This window comes from Rousettus aegyptiacus, unplaced genomic scaffold (genome assembly GCF_014176215.1).
Source record: "Rousettus aegyptiacus isolate mRouAeg1 unplaced genomic scaffold, mRouAeg1.p scaffold_m13_p_3, whole genome shotgun sequence".
Classification (NCBI taxonomy): Eukaryota; Metazoa; Chordata; class Mammalia; order Chiroptera; family Pteropodidae; genus Rousettus; species Rousettus aegyptiacus.
In genome coordinates this window covers 131,484,599-131,502,535 of record NW_023416306.1, presented here as the reverse complement: position 1 = coordinate 131,502,535, position 17,937 = coordinate 131,484,599, and the positions used below count along the sequence as shown (strand labels likewise).

The window sequence follows — 17,937 nt, the reverse complement described above, 5'->3', positions numbered from 1 at the left end:
GTACGTTGAGATTGTGTGAAAATCCTCTCCTCCACAACCTTTTCCCAGTAGTTTTAACATCCATGGAAGATTATCCTCGCCTGGATAATGCTTTTTTTTCTTAATACAATAGATATTCTTAAGTAATATATCCACTTAGTACAAGGTTACAGCAAAATATATATCTCCCTTTTGTACTCTATATTCACTTTCCTAGTTTTTCCTAGGATTAACTGTTAGCAGTTTCTAGTATGTCTTTTCAGAGACTCTGAACCCCTTCAGTCATGAATTCACATACTCTTTTTACACAAATGATGGCATACTTCAGACTGTTCTATATATTATTTTTTGTGTGGTAAAGTATGGATGACATGTAATATTTAAAGCAGTTGTAAACTGGACAGTTCAGTGCCATTAAGTGTATTCACAGTGTTGTATCACCATCACTACTATCAATATCCAAAACTTTTTCGTCATCCCCAATAAAAACTCTGTGCCCATTAAACAATAATTCCCTTTTCCCCTCTCCCCTCAGCCTCTGGTAACCTCCATTTTACTTTATTTCTCTATGAATTTGCCTATCCTTTGTACCTCATGTAAGGAGAATCATACAATATTTTCCCTTCTATGTTTGGCTTATTTCACTAAGCATAATATTTTCAAGGTCCATCCATGTTGTAGCATGTATCAAAATTTCATTTCTTTTTATGACTAATACTCCATTGTATGTGTATACCACATTTTGTTTATCCATTCATCTATTTATGGACACTCGGGTTGTTTTTGTCTTTGGGCTATTGTAAATAATGCTGCTATGAACATTGGTATACAGATATCTGATAGATTTCCTGCTTTCAGTCCTTTTGGATATATACCTGGGAGTAGAATTGCCTAATCTACATCTTTGTGTATTTTTAACTTAATATATCGTGATTTTGATTCCAATTCAATACAGTATAGATAATTATTGATCTTCCTCATTCATTTGAATGATTGCATTGAATCTAAGGGTGTGTATATAATTTATGTAACCAGTTCTTATTGATTATCTTTAGATTCTTTCCCCTTTTTGTTTTTTACCTTTTTTTTCCTTTTCACTATTCTAAACAAGGTTGCAGTGAATAGGATATTTCCTAGTTTAAGCAATACTGTATTTCTTGATTAAAAACTGCAATGTGAAAGGTTAAAGCTGCAATGTGAAAATGTTGATTGAGCCTAGTCCCATTAGACCTAGTCTTCTAAAGATCCTTAAAATTCACTTCACAACCCCAATACATTATTTCTCTTCTATTTTAAGTCCTCATCTCCCAACTCAGAGTTTGGGATGTCTCTTGTTTCCTGGCCATTCTGTCCTCTTCAGTCCCTTAGTATTATCCATAGTTCTTGCTGGGTAACTTTATTATGCAACATTATCATATTATATTGTAATTGTTTACATATCCTCATTCTGTTCTTGGTTCTGAGTCCCTTATGAGTACTGTTGTTTCTGTCTAGCAGACCTTCCTACTGTGGATAAATTTTGCATATTCTTGTCAAGTTCCTGGTAGTAACAAATAGGAATGGCTTTGTTAAAAATAATATAGAGATACAGAAGATTTAAGAAAGATATGCAAATAGAACTGACCTTAGTTTATTAGTAAATGTGCTAGGATATATCCCTCTGATTTTTTTTTTTTTGATGAAGAGATAAAAAGTTTAAGCCAGTTAGTATTTGGTACTATTATGTCTCCCCTACCCCCATTTCTTTTGATAGCATTAGATCTTTCAGATAGTCTTTTAAGTTTTTTTTTTTTGTCTTTTCAAAGTCATATTCGCATTGATATTCAGAGACTGTGTGAGGAGCTAGCCATAGTACCTACTTCCAACATTTTTGCTATTTTCTCTGTTTTTTATTTTAGGGAACCTCATAAGAATGAGTTTTTGAAGTATCAATTGGATATATCTCTGGGAGTTCAGTGAGGATAAATTTACCAAAAAATGTTATGATTGCCATGACTTAGGCTTTAGATGCTAGCAAATTAAAGGTTGTAAAGAAGGGAGAGGAGATTTTTTCCTGCAAACAATGTGATGAGGACCACTGGCCTCTTCATGCCTCTAGAAAATGTACTTTTGTTGAAGTCTATTGTCTGGTTCATGGACATGGTCAGCTACAAATTTAGGAATCCTGCATGTGCTGACATTTCTGTTTTCATTTGTTTACTAATTGTATCTATTTGCGTAACAGTTTGTTGAACCTGACAAATTGATAACTTGTGTTACTTTTTTTGTTCCCAAGGATTCTTTCATTAAAATGTGCATTAATGTTCTAAAAACCCCAGGTTAACAGCAGCCATTGTTCAGAATCTTTATATCGAAAACAGAAAAAAAAAAACATAGTAAATTTGCTTATATCTAGTTATCATCAACTTTTTGTATTAGAACATTGTAGTGATGTAAAATAACTAGTATTTGTCAACAAGAGTTACTGTATTTCTCATTTTACACTAACTTCTGTGATGGAATATAAAAAGAGGACCTTAAAATAGTTCAAATTACTTCTCTTTGTGGTATGTATGGTGAACAGAGACCATACAATATAATACCTAACATTTATTTTTACAGTTTCAAGTACATCTATGCAAGAAAAATGGAAATTCTAAAATGAGAAAGATATTCTGGGTTAAGCTTATTACAACAGGTTTAAATATGGAGGGAGGTGGCAGATCTGAATTAGTACACGAAGAAAGTATATAGGGTTTGTTAGGTAGAGGGAAAGGGAGGTGGGCATTCTAGAGGCAGTAGCATGAGTAAGGGTAGGAGTGAGCACATGCCATGTGAGTGATGATGGTAAGGTTTGGTAGGGATACCTGTCTGTCTAGAGCAGAGAGCTGCTGAGAAAGGAGCATATGGGTTGGTTAAGACATGATAGGTTGGAGAAAACAGTTGATTTTGAGTCTTGGAAAGCAGAGTGAGAATTTTAAGCCCGTGGAGCTATATCACTCAAGGTTCTGGCAGAAAATAAATAGACTAGTTATAGAGGTTTGGGTAGGATAAAGGAAAGCAACAAGGGATGGTGAAATTCCAAGGCCTGGAAATATCTGGAAGCCATTGATACTTTTAAGCCAGGGGTGCAAGAACAGGAACACTGAAGCTAGATGAGAGCTGGAGCAATGGAAGCTAAGGCAGTGGATAGGACCTGTGGTCATAGAGGAACGGTTCTGAGGTGGGAGGGAGATAGGGAAACAAGGACTCTGATTTTGTTTTTTTCTCATCCTCAGATGTCCTGCTAGTGCCTCTCATTGGTCTGACCCAACTGGAGGTCAGGGGATCTTGGGCAGTGTAGTCCTAGAGGTCAGCCTCAGAGGGTACAAAGCAGAGCATGGAAAGGCAGAGATTAAGTTTCAGAAAACTGGAGACAGAGAATGCCTAGCCCAGCCCAGAACCCCTTTAAAATTATTGTGAATTCATAAGCAGAGGAATGTTGTACTGAAAATGGTCTTGTGAGTTTCATGGATTTTGAGCATTTCTTAAAAAAAAAAAAGAAATCTCTTTCATCAAAGTTCTGATTTATAACAAAAAAAGAATGCAATCTATTATCTGATTTATCCTTATACTTCCCCCCCCCCCCCATGGGCTATATAATTTTTGTCTCTGTAGACTGCTTAGGCCAGAATTAATTCATCTGCTGCAGGGAGTTCCTGAGTCCCTGCAGCAAGTATGGTAGGGTGCCAGTGGCTTAAAGCAGCCGTGTCCAGCCTTTTTGGCACTAGGGATGGGTGCTCCTAAGAGGATCTGATGGCCTGATGATATGAGGTGGAGCCAAGGCAGTGATGCTAGCACTTGGTAGAGGTTGCAAATACAGATGAAGCTTCGCTTGCTTGCCTGCCATTCACTTCCTGCTGTGTGGCCTAGTTCCTAATAGGCCACAGATCTACACTGGTCTGCAGTCTGGAGGTTGGGGACTCCTGGCTTAAAGGGACAAAAGAGGTAGCAGTACAGAGTATACCAGGCTTGAAAAGCTTAAGTCTTTTTGTAGAGTTGTGATGGAGACAGGTTCACAATAACAAATCGGCAAGACTTGAGTCAAAGACTACTCTACAGTTTTGACTTCTTATTTGAGTGATATATCAGAAGGAGATGGTTTTGTAAGAATGTAGGAGGATAAGTAGGAGAGCATTAGGGTGTAGGGAAGCTGGTAGAGATGGTGAAGTTAATTTTGGATATGGTGAATTGGAGGTGGGAAGTGTAGTGATGTCCACCAGGCATTTGGAAACTAAGACTAATGTTCTGAAGAGGAGCTGGCCAGAGGTGTGGATTTGGGAGGTATCTGTGTAGCGATGATGAGTTAAGCTTTCACAATGAACAGAAATAGTTGATATAAAAAAATATGTTTTGACAAGAAAAAAAGAGGAGGTCTCAGAACCTTTTTGCATTAAATGGACAGGAGGAGGCAAGAGTTCTGCAAGCTAGTTGGGTTGTTTGTTTTTGGTCAGCTTTAACGAAGTGTAATTAATATACAATAACATTTACTATTTTTAAGTGAACAATTTGACAAATGTGTATAGATATGTAGCTACCACTACAGTCATAATATAGTAGTACATTTTCATCATCCCCAGAAAGTTCTCTTGTATCTCTTTGTAGTTAATCCGCTCCCCCAATTTCTTAGCCACTGGCAACCACTGATCTACTTTCTAAAATAGTTTTGCTTCATCTAGAATTTTATATATATATGGAAACATAGTTATGTCGTCTTTTGTGTCTGGCTTCTTTCATTTAGCATAATGCTTTTGAGACTCATCTTGTTGTTGCTTATATTAGTAGCTCATTCCTTTTTTTTTTTTTTTTTTTTTACTGAGTAATATGCCATTGTATTGATATGCTGTAATTTGTCTATTCATTAATTGATGGGTTAATGGGCATCTGAGTTTCCAATTTTGGGCTATTACTATGAACAGTCATATGCGAGTTTTTATGTGATCATGTATTTTCATTTTTCTGGGCAAATACCCAAGGAGTGGATTTGATACATATATACTAGTAAGTACAGCAAATGTTTAGTTTTATAATAAACTGCCAAACTGTTTTCCATTTTGTATTCCCAGTGGCAGTTTATGAGTTTTAGTTGCTCCACATCCTCATTAGTACTTGGTATTGTTTGTTTCTTTAAATTTGGCCTTTTTAGTGGGTTTTTAATAGTATCTCATTGTAGTTTTAATTTGCATTTCTCTAATCACTAATGTTGTTGAGCATTTTTTATATACTTATTTGACCATTTATATATCTGGTGAAATGTCCATTCAGATATTTCGTACATTTAAAAAAATGTATTTTTAAAATTATTAGTTGAGGGTTCTTTTCATATATTCTTGATACAAGTCCTTCGTTCGATATATGTTTTGCAAATAATTTTTTTATGTTTGAGCCTTGCCTTTTCATTTTATTAACGTGATTTTTGAAGAACAAAAGTTTTAAATTTTGATGGTGTCTAATGTATCACCTTTTTGAGCCCTATTTAAGAAATTTTTGCCTAATCCGGGGTTGCTAAGATTTTTTTCCTGTTTTCTTCTAGAGATTTTTCTAGTTTAACTTTTACATTTAGGTCTATGAACCAGTTTGAGTTCATTTTTGTAAATGGTATGAAGTTAGGGTTGAGGTTAATTTTTTCTATGTGTATATCCTGTTTCCAGCACCCTTTGTTGAAGATTATCCTTCCCCCATCAAACTGCCTCAGCACCTTAGTTAAAGATCGATTGACCATATATGCATGGACCTGTTTCTCGACTTTCAGTTCTGTGCTGTTGATTTCTTTTGATGGCAAGGCACATGTCTTGACCACTATAGCTTTATATTAAGCCTTAAAGTCAGATAGTGAAATTTCTTTAGTTGTGTTCTCTGTCAAAATTGTTTTGCTATTCTCAGTCCTTTGCATTCCTGTCCTACAGGTTTCTGATGAGGACTGTGAAAAATGTTTTGTTGTTGTTGTTATCTGATTGGGATAATTTAATGATCATGATATAGTGTCTTGGAGGAATAGATTTTGTCATAGCAACAGGACTCTAAAAAGGAGCTGAATTAACAATTGATTCATTGAAACCTTTGGAGGTTTTTAATTTTAAAAAACTTAGCGTGATATAGAGCATGTGAACCACTATGATGGTAACAAGAAGCAGCATGATTTAGTGGTTAAGAAAGAGGGCGGTTGTCCAACATGGATGGACTGCAAGATAATCATGCTGAAAAATAAGCCAGACAAATAGTTGAAAATCACATAATATCACTTATAAGTAAAATATTAACCTAAAAACAACAAATGAACAGGACAAACAGAGATTCATGGACATTGATAGGAAACTAGTGGTTACTAGAAGGTAGGGAGAAAGGGGGAGGGGGAAGAGAGATGGATAAAAGGGGTCAAATATGTGGTGACAGAAAAAAATCTTAACTATGGGAGGTGAACACAGTATAAATATATATATATGCCTTACCATTAAAATATACAACTGAAACTTATTGGATTTTGTTAACCAATGCTACCATAAAAATTAAACAAACAAATAAATAAAAGATCGGATATCAGAATGCTTTGGTTTGAATCTTTACTAAATCAGTTACTGGCAGTGTGACTTTGGGTTAAACTAGTCTCTCTCGCCTCTGTTTTTTTGTTTTTCTCCAGGCAAAGGGGAATAATAAGAGCACCTAGTTCTTAGAGTTGCTCAGAGATTTATTAAGATAATACATGTATGTAAAGCATCAGACACTGCCCGCCACATACAAAGTGCTTAGAGTGTTAACTGCTGTTATTGTTCCATTCACCTAGAGAATGTTAGAAAGCTTCAGAATTTTATAAATCCATTTGTAGTAACTATTAAGCCTACCGTTGTACTCAAATCTTTCAGCTTCCCTTATTTATTTCAGTTTTAGAAAGATAGTGGTAGTGCTATTTGGTTTATTTTCCAGTCCTTTGGTAATTTTTACAACCTCACTTTTCATTGGTGAATTTGGTTATTTATGTATGCAATTAAATTTGGATTCGTGCATTGGGCCATGAGTGGAAAAAGAACAATTGGCCTTGAGTGGTATTAACCATTACTGTAAATTCAAAACAAAACAAACAACGGCAGTTTTTTTTCTTTGCTAGTATTTAGCTGGTTCATCAGGATTGTGAATTGGTGGTTCTTGAATACAAGCAAAACCCATTAGTTTGATTCAATTTTGTCTGTAGTTCTCTACCTGCTGAATAAGCATGTCTGCTTGCTGCTTTTTTTTTTTTTTTGACTAGTTCTCATTATTGATGTAACAAAACAATTTGCCAGCAAATTCAACAAGTCTTTCCTTTTCTAAGTGTACTCACTTTCTAAATAGGGATAATAACAAAAAAACCTTTTTTCTTTTTATCAGCTGTTTAATTTTGTGTAGCTAAACATCGATAATTTGTGTGGTTTAATGAGTAAAATTCAGTTAGTCAGCCTAATGAAGCCCTCTAAAAGGGAAGTCTTTGGAGTTAGGGATGGAGAGAGCTGGATCACAGTGTGCACTTAATTTTCAGTTGCAGAACTCTGTAAATGGGTTGTCTCTCCTCCAATTCCAGAAGTGCCCTTGAGAAGTAACCTTATTGACCTCTTTCTTTTATGAAGCTCTAAACCCATGAATTTATTTGAGTGTAGGTGTGGGTGTGACGGAGGGGTGATAGTTTTAAACATGTTGAAATTAACATTCCTTTGGGACATGTGTGCGTGTATATCATGTTAGCAGTGGATATTCAGGGCTAGAGCCCAAGAGAGAGAAATTTGGACTGAACTCATTAGCATATGAAAAATAGGCAAAAGCCTTGGAAGTAGCTAGAATTACTCCCAAAAATGTATGTACAATGAAAGGAAGAGATAGAAATGGACCGGAAGACAGAACCTATGGGGTCTGTTAACTGTGTTACTGCCATACTTCGAATCAATTCTTTTAAAGTGCTTTCATTAAAAAAAATAAAAAATAAAGTGCTTTAATTACATCAGTTCTAAGTTTAAATTAGATTCTGTCTGTGTAAATAATGAACTACATAGATCCAGGTTGTTCAGTTCAATTCAGCAAATATTTATTGAGGTCCTTCTATGTGCTTTACTCTTGTTAGGCACTTGGGGATATAAACAAAATTGAAACTGTCTTTGCCGTCATGGACCTTCTAGACTAGTTTGTGAAGGCACTGAACAAATAATCACAAATAGTACATAATCGCAAACTGTGCAAAATGCAGTAAAGGTAAAGTACTGTGTACTCGGTAAGCATTTTAAGAGGGACCTGGCCTCCTGTGGGTACTGTCAGGGATAGCTTCCATGAGGAAGTGACATTTACTTCAGCTAGTAACTGTTGAGTACCTAATATGTCCCTGGTACTAGGTTGTTTAAACTGAAATCTTGTAATTGGACATTAATAGGGTGAAAGAGGGTAGGATGGAGAAGGCAGGTTCTAAGTAAAGTGAACTACATGTGCAAAGGTCCTGCAGTAGAAAGGAGCATGGTGTCTTCTGGGAACTGAACATCTCAGGTGTAGCTATAGAAAGCAGAAGAGTAAAGGGGGGAGGTTAGTTCATGGCCTTCTCAACCATAGGAGAGATTTTGTTGTTTAGAGTAAAACTATTGAAAAGCTTCTGAAAAAAGTTTACGTTTTCTCCCTTTTAAATATACTTTATTCACTTTTATTATGGAAAAATTTTATACACACATATGCAGGGAGAGAGATGATTTCCCTACATATAGTTTCAACAGTTATCAACTCATGGTCATTTTTATTTCATTTATATCCTTTGTACTGTTTTCACTCAACAACACTTCTGACACCAAATGTGTGAGTTTTCCCTCACACCAGCCAATTTTTCAACTCTCCAGACATTAACTGGGTGTCCTCCAATTTAACTCAGTTTTGACACTAATTACTGGAAATTAGCACAGATCCCTCAGGTTAAGGGCTCATTCCCACAGAATTGACCCCACTTCAGATGCCTATTGTAAGTCCCAGGTTGCCACCTATACTTCTAACCAACTGGCTATAAATTGAATGTTCCCAGTACCTCCTCATTATGTTTGATAATTCTCTAAAATGGCTCACAAACTCAGGGAATCACTTAACTTGCATTTACCGATTTGTTATAAAGGCTACAACCCAGGAACAGCCACATGGAGAAATGCATAGGGCAAGATATTTGCAGGGGTTGGAGTAGGGCGGTGGGAGGATGTTGTGAAGAGCTTCCATGTCCTCTTTGGGCATCCTGGAAGCTCTACAAATCGTGCCATTTAGGAGTTTTTATTCAAGTTTTATTCAGCATTGGTCAAATCATTGACCATTGGTGATTTAGGTCAGTTTTCATCCCTTATCCCACACCTTTCCTTGGAGATGAGGGTTCTAGGGCTGAAAATTTCAACTCTCTAATCATGGCTTAGTCTTGATTAGAGAACACTTGCCCCTATCCTGAAACTATATAGGGTCCCCTAGCCACCATTTATTTTGTTAGCATACGAAAGATATTTTTACTAATCCAGTGATTCCAAGGGTTTAAGATGCTCTGTGACTGAAGCAGACCGAAGAGCAAATATCAATTTCCCATCATACCACATGCTCCCATCCACTTCCCTTGCCTCTTCTATTATTTTGAAGTAAATCAGATCTCATAGTTCAAAGGATTTTGAAGCAAAGGAGGGACACAAGCAGGTTTGTTTTTAAAACACTCCTCTGGCCTGGGAACCAACAAAGGAGTATGCAGGTAGTCATTTAGTAGATTATTTTGGTAGTCGAGATGAGAGATGATTGTAACATGAGCAAGTGTTGTAGCAGTGAACATAGAGGTATATGGATACATTTGAGAGTTATTTAGGGGGTGATACACATATGCAAAAGTATACACGCTGGGGTATGTGAAAAGTCCAAGATGAAAAAGGGTAAATCTTGCCTATAATAGAAGAAACAGACCAAACATGGAGTAGCATGGATTACATAGCTGGTGGTATGGGAAGAGGTAGGGGCATTCTTTATATTTTTCTTTGATGAGTTTTGTTCAGTCCAACAAACTTTGTTGACTACAGTACTGCATTACTAGTTCTCTTTGATACATTCAGGTTTTCTAAGCTGCTGCTTTGTATTACTTGCAAAGCTTGCTTCTTTACTTTTAATGTGGACTCCCAGACCAAGGGTGAGCAGTTTCTTTGTTCTGTTACTATGAAATAGACTTTTTACCTTTCTGAGCCATAGATTTGGCCTTGGTTTCCCAGTATCTTCTTTTTTTTTCTTCTCCTTATGCAATATGCCTTTTGTTTTTTTCAAAAAACTTTTTGTTGTGACAAAATACATATAACATTAAATTTACCATCTTAAAACCGTTTTTGAGTGTAGAGTCTAATGGCATTAAATACTTTCATAATGTTGTGTAACCATTACTGTAGTCCATCTCCATAACTCATTTTATCTTTTAAACATGAAACTATTCCATCAAAGTAGCAACTCCCCATCTCCCCCTACCATAAGCCCCTGGCAACCTGTGATAACATTAAACTTATAAATTAGGCACAGTAAGAGATTAACAACAATAACTAATAACAATAGAATAATTACAACAATATACTGTAATAAAAGTTGTGTGAATGGGGGTATCTCTCAAAATATCTTATTGTACTATATACTCAGCTCTTCATCTTGTGATGATATGAGATAATACAGTGCCTACACGATGAGATGAAGTGATATGAATGTAGGCATTGTGACCTTGCTATTGATTCACATCCAGGGTGGGGCATTGTGAAATTTCATCATGCTGCTTAGAACAGCATGCAATTTAAGACTTATGAATTGTTTCTTTTTGGAATTTTTCATTTAATATTTTTGGACTTCAGTTGACCGCCAGTAACTGAAACCTTGGAAATAGAAACTGTAGATAAGAGGGAACTCTACTGCACACTGTGTACCTCATATAAGTGGAGTCATGCAGTATTTGTGTTTTTGTGACTGGCTTATTTCATTTAGCATAATATTTCACTTAGCATAATGCTCTCAAGATTCATCCATGTTGTAGCATGTATCAGATTTTTTTTTTTTTGACTGCAAAAGCAGTGTTAGAGGGATATTGATAGCAATACAGGACTGCCTCAAGAAACAGGAAAAACCTCAAACAAATAACCCTACACATAAAGTAACTAGAAAAAGAATAACCAAGTTCAAGGAGAGTAGATGGAAGGAAATAATAAAGATTAGAGTGGAAATAAATGAAATAGAGTCCAAAAAGACAGTAGAAAAGATCAATGGAACCAAGAGCTGGTTCCTTGAAAAGGTAAACAAAATTGACAAACCTTTAGCCAGTCTCATCAAGATAAAAAGAGAGGGCCCAAATAAATACAATCAGAAATAAAGGGGGAACATGACAGCTGACACCACATTACAAAGGATTTTAAGGAAATACTACAATAATTATATGCCAATAAATTGGACAACTTGGAAGAAATTGATAAATTCCCAGAAACATTCAATCTTCCAGGGTTGAATCAGGAAGAAACAAAACTAGAACAGACTGATAACTACCAAAAAAATCAAATCAGTTGTCACAAAATTCCTGACAAACAAAAGTCTTGGACCAAATGGTTTCATAGGTGAATTTTACCAAACATTCCACAAAGAATTAATACCTATCCTTCTCAAATTATTCCAAAAATATTGAAAAGGAGAGAAGGCTCCCAAACTCATTTTACAAGGCCAGCATCACCCTGATAGCAAAACCAGACAAAGACATTACAAAAAAAGAAAATTTTAGGCCAGTTTCTCTAATGAACATAAAATCAAAAATCCTCAACAAAATATTAGCAAACCAAATTCAGCATTACATTAAAAAAATCATACATCATGATTAAATGGAATTTATTCCCAGGATGCAAGGCTGGTTGAATATCTGCAAATCAATTAACATGACACACCACATAAACAAAATGAAGGATAAAAATCATGTGATCATATCAATAGATGGAGAAAAAGCATTTGACAAAACCCAGCGTTTATTTATGATAAAAACTCTCAGCAAAGTGGGGATAAACAGAATATACCTCAATATAATTAAGGCCATAGATGACAAACCCATAGCTAACATCGTACTCAAAGGTGAAAAGCTGAAAGTTTTTCTTTAAGATCAGGAGCAAGACAAGGATATCCACTTTCACTGCTTTTATTCAACATTATATTGGAAGTCCTAGCCACAGCAATCAGACAAAAAGAAATAAAAGACATTTAAATTGGAAAGGAAGAAGTAAAACTCATTATTTGCAGATGCAAGATGCTGTATGTAGAGAACCATAAAGAATTCACCAAAAAACTTATTAGAACTAATAAGTGAATTGAGTTAAGTAGCAAATATATTAAATAATAATATTCGAAAATCTGTTTTTATATACCAATAAACTATTAGAGAAATTAAGAAAAAAATCCCATTTCCACTGCATCAAAAAGAGTAAAATACCTAGTATATCCCATGCTTATGGATTGGAAGAATTAACATTGTTAAAATGTCCATACTACCCAAAGGCAATTTCACAGAACTGGACCAAATAATCCTAAAATTTATATGGAACCACAAAAGAACCCAGGTAGCCAAAGCAACATTGAGAAAGAAAAACAAAGTTGGAGGTACTGCACTATTTTATATCAAATGATATTACAAGACTACAATAATCAAAACAGCATAGTACTGGCATAAAAACAGATGCATAGATCAATGAAATAAACCCACACTTGTATGATTTTTTGCAGTTGCTCTGTATGGACTTTTCTCTTGTTCATTTTTATGATATTGAGTGTTCTATAATATTCCTGATTTAATGGCACCCTCTTATGTCAATATAGCAAAGTCCAAGTACTTTAGAGTGTTTTCTTTGTTGTTGTTTTAAGAGCTTTGGTAAGTGTCCTATTTTATTGTTCTCGTTTATCTTGCAGAACCCTAAACATTTCTCACCTTTTACCCTTCACCACCCAGTTGCTAAAGGATACTTCTCTCTTCCTTTTTGTCTTTTTTTCTTCTCTATGCATTTCAAAAAATGCTCCTTTAATCACCCCTGTCTTTTAAAATTATACCTGTTCCTTTAAGTCATACCTGTCCCTTTAAATTAAATGTCCTTTGAAATCTCTTCCTTGTAGTCTGTTCTGCCTGGACACATTTCCAGTATTTTCAGATTTATTGTGGATTTAATCTTTCTGACAGTCATTCCAAATAACCTTTAGGCCCCTTCGCTACCCTTTCTCTTCTGTCTTTTCTGCAGTTTTTCTTAGTCTGCTTTTGCTTGCCACAAAGCCTTGTGCCTGGATGGAGGTGAGAGAGGTGATTTTTCTCTTTTTATTCACAGTTTATTTTCAATTTTGTCAATCTGTGTCTTCATATTATGCTGCAGGGGTAGTTTTATATAGAATTTCTTTTTCTTCTTATCATTTAGAAATAAATTTGGGGAGATAGTTATGCAACTGTCATTGTCCTCTGCTGTCTTGGAAGTCTTGGATTACTTAATAATTGTTGATGGCACAACTAACCATCCACCTGGAAATAAAATTGGAATCCAGTTTTATATCATGTAGAACTTACTAAAATTCCAGACGAATGTAGAATTTATTTAAATTCCAGATGCATTAAAGACTCACGTGTAAGAAAATCTAAGTGGATACCTGTATGATCTGTAATCTGGGTGTGAAGGTGTAGGGATGCTCTTTTAACTAAGAATAGAAAGCAGAAGCTATAAAAGAAAAGATATATGTGTATGCAGAGGATAGAAGAAATATTTGCAATGTTGAGGACAATGATAAAGTATAAAAACCTTTTATAAATTGACAAGAATGATAACCCAGTAGAAAAATACATGATTGGAAAGACATGAATAAGTATTTTTTAGAAGAGTATATCCAAATAATCAATAAACATAAAATGTTCAGATTTATCAGTAATCAAAGAAATTCAAGTTAGAGCAACAACATGTCCCTTTATAGCTATCAAATTAGCAAAATAAAAAAAAGAGCAAAATTATCTATGGCTTGCTAGGATGGAGAAAAATAAGGTACTTTTATATTTTCTGCACAATATTTAAGAATTAGTTAATGAAAGGAGAGAAGGCTTGTTTCCCCCACCCCTCAAATACAAGCTTTCCAAATATCTAATAAAGATAAATTTAGCATAGTAATCAAGCTTGAGAAGGGAAGTGTCATTAAATTTTATATTTAGAATTTAACAGGGCATATTGAGAAACAGGAAACTCCTTTTAATTAGTCTAACACTGGAGTTCTTTCTTGAAAATCTATCTATATCATGAAAATAAAATGCCATTCAGTGTTTCAGGATCTTCCTCTACTGCCAACTGTTATGACTGCCATTTGGAGGACTAGCTTAAAAGGTAGGAATTAGTCCCCACCTCTCCTGCAATCTTTTATGAAAAAATTTTTCAAACATACAGCAAAGTTGAAAAGATTTTAATATGAACAGAAATATACTCACCACTGAGATTCTACCATTCATATTTTACTAGTTTTATCACATATCTATCTATATCTTTACACACACAGATATCAGTGCATTTTATTTTTTGATGCATTTCAAAATAAATTACAGACATCAGTATACTTACCCCTAAATATTCTTCAGTATGCATATCAACTAGGGTTCAATGTTTATTGAAGTAAAATTTACATACAATGAAATTTAAAAATCTTAAGAGTATATTCACTAAGTTTTGACAAATGCATATGTCTTGTAATCCAGTGTTACCATCAACTCAGGAAGTTCCTTTATGTCCCTTCCCAGTCTATTTATGCCCTCACCTTCTAGGGGCAACCACTGCATTGATTTCATTCTTTTTATGGACATATGTTTTATTTTGCTTAAATTTCTATGAGAGGAATTTTGGTTCATTGAGTAGATTTATGTTTAATTTTGTAAGAAATTACTGGACATCTTTCTAAAGTGATTGTTTCTTTTTACACAAAGATTTGTAAGAGTTCTCGTTCTACATCTTCGCTTACTTTTGGTGTTGTCAGTCATTAATTTTAGCTGTACTTTTGGATGTGTAGTAGTATCTCTTTGTGTTTTTAATTTGCATTTTTCTGGATAATGATGTTGACTACTTTTCTTGCGCTTATTGATCATATATCTCGTGAAGTTTCATTTAAAAATTACATCGTCTTTTTTATTATTGAATTGTAGGAGTTCCTTATGTATCTTGGATGCTAGTCCTTTGTGGGATATATGTTTGTGAATATCCTAGAGAACTTTTAAATACTTTTTTTAAGTACTTTTTTTCAGTGAATACTTATCAAGCACTTACTATGCGCTGGAATACAGCAATATACAAAATCATTCCTTGGAGTCACTGTGGTTCCTTAATACGTCCAGGGAGACCAGTAAGAAATCTCCTTCAGTGATCCAAGAGCTGATGGCTTGGACCAGGGTTTTAGCAATGGTGGGGGTGAGAATTATTTGGCTTCTCAATATTTTTTAAAAGTAGAGCCGACTAATTGAATTTGGAGTATAAGAGAGGGAGGAATCAATGATGACTCCTCAGGTTTTTGGTCAAAAGAACTAGAATGATAGAGTTGCCATTTATTGAAATGTGGAAATCTACAGGAAGAATAGGTTTGGGAGGGGGTGGTGATAGTGTTGGATTAGGTTAGGAATTCCTTTTTGAATATGGTGAGTTTGAGATGTTTATTAGATATCTATATGGTGCAGTCAAGTTGTGTGTGTGTGTGTGTGTGTGTGTGTGTGTGTGTGTGTGTGTGTGTGTGTGTGTGAGAGAGAGTGAGATATATGAGTTTGGGAGCTCAGGGAGGAGGTAGGGGTTGGAAATAGAAATTTGGGACTTGTCAGCATTTAGAACCCACTCTTGTACTAAGAGTGAGACTAGAACCTGAAGAGAAAAGGGTTCACAAATCACTAATTTTTAAAATAAACTTTTTATTTTGGGAGACTTTTAGATTTACACAAAAGTTGCAAAGATAGTACAGAGTTCCCATATGCCCTTCATCTATTTCCCTGTAATATTAGCATCTTACATAACCACGGTGCATTACTGTTACCAGTTTGAAATCACTAATTGTAATATAAGGTGGAAGTTTAGAAGCATTTTATGAATCACCTATATAAGTTTTTGACTTTTTTTCCTTCTCTCTTTACAGAACTAATGGCTGAAGAGTAAATCAACATGGCAACTATGGTTCCGCCAGTGAAACTGAAATGGCTTGAACACCTCAACAGCTCCTGGATTACAGAGGACAGTGAATCTATTGCTACCAGAGAGGGGGTTGCTGTTCTATATTCTAAACTGGTCAGCAATAAGGAAGTAGTACCTTTGCCCCAACAAGTTTTGTGCCTCAAAGGACCACAGTTGCCAGACTTTGAACGTGAGTCTCTTTCAAGTGATGAACAGGACCACTATTTGGACGCCCTTCTTAGCAGCCAGCTAGCACTAGCGAAGATGGTATGTTCAGATTCCCCATTTGCTGGGGCACTACGAAAACGACTGCTTGTACTCCAGCGTGTTTTTTATGCACTTTCTAACAAATACCACGACAAAGGCAAAGTGAAACAGCAGCAGCATTCTCCAGAGAGCAGCTCTGGTTCAGCAGATGTCCATTCTGTTAGCGAACGACCCCGGTCAAGCACTGATGCACTTATAGAAATGGGTGTTCGAACTGGTCTAAGTTTATTATTTGCACTTCTAAGACAAAGTTGGATGATGCCTGTGTCGGGACCTGGTCTCAGTCTTTGCAACGATGTGATTCATACTGCAATTGAAGTTGTGAGCTCTTTGCCACCATTATCTTTAGCAAATGAAAGCAAGATTCCTCCTATGGGCTTGGACTGCTTATCACAAGTAACAACATTTCTTAAAGGAGTAACTATTCCCAATTCTGGGGCAGACACTTTAGGTCGTAGATTAGCTTCTGAGTTGCTGCTTGGTTTAGCAGCTCAGCGAGGTTCTTTGCGATATCTTCTTGAATGGATAGAAATGGCTTTGGGGGCTTCAGCAGTTGTAAATTCCATGGAGAAAAGCAAATTACTATCAAGCCAGGAAGGAATGATCAGCTTTGACTGCTTTATGACGATATTAATGCAGATGAGGCGTTCTTTGGTATGTATTATAAATCTCTATTATCTAACAATTTTGGGAGAAGTCAACTCAGCTCTTAATAAATTTGTGTTAATAGTGAATGATTTGAGAGTTTTACTGGTGATTGTTAGGTTAGTTAAATATTTTATACTCTGAAGAAACTTTTATACATGTTTATGTGAATATGTAATTCAAGGACAGGCTAATTGGTACAGTGGATCAGGGATCAGTATCCACTCTATCAGGAGTAGACCACTGGATCAGGAATCAGGATTATAGTTTTAGTTTTATGGCTTCTTTTGGGAAATTCATCTAACTTTTCTATGTAGTGGTAAACTTATATGTAAAAATGGGGGCCTTGGGTAGTGAATGTGGAGATCTTTTGAAAAAAATCTCTAATTTCATCCTTCTCAATTTTTATTAAGTATTTATTTACTATATACCAAGTATTATATTTATTTACTATATACCAAGTATTATTCTTGTCCCTAGGGATACGGCAGAGAAAAATATAATTTCTGCCCCATGGAGCTAACAGCCTAGTAAGGGAACCAGATAATAAATATATGATTTCATGTCGTGAGAAGTCCTAAAATTAGGGAGGGAAAGGAGCCTGTCATACAAAATGATAGACTTGGGGCAGAGAGTGGGAAGGGGAAAGGTGTGCTGTTTTAGTTAATGTGGTCAGAAAGGACTCTGAATTGTGATATTTTAGCAGAGACCTGAATAGAGGGGAGTAATGAACTAATAAGCAAAGATCTATGGAAAGAGTGTATTGTTCCTGGAGGAAATTAATTGCTTTACTTTCATAAAGAAAGTAACCTTGGGTACCATATTAAAGAATAAATAATAAAATATAGTATATGATAATTTC

At 35.4% G+C, this 17,937-nt stretch overlaps 1 protein-coding gene across 17 annotated transcripts in view; it reads left to right on the top strand.

The window, feature by feature from the left end:
* HERC1 (HECT and RLD domain containing E3 ubiquitin protein ligase family member 1) overlaps nt 1–17,937 on the top strand; it is a 163,097-nt gene that overhangs the window by 17,471 nt on the left and 127,689 nt on the right. For all 17 annotated transcript variants that reach the window (XM_036218062.1, XM_036218063.1, XM_036218060.1 and 14 more), the window contains one exon: nt 16,129–17,084. In XM_036218062.1, the coding sequence (XP_036073955.1) occupies nt 16,155–17,084 (930 nt within the window). In that variant the 5' untranslated portion in view covers nt 16,129–16,154. The remainder of the gene's footprint in view (nt 1–16,128; nt 17,085–17,937) is intronic.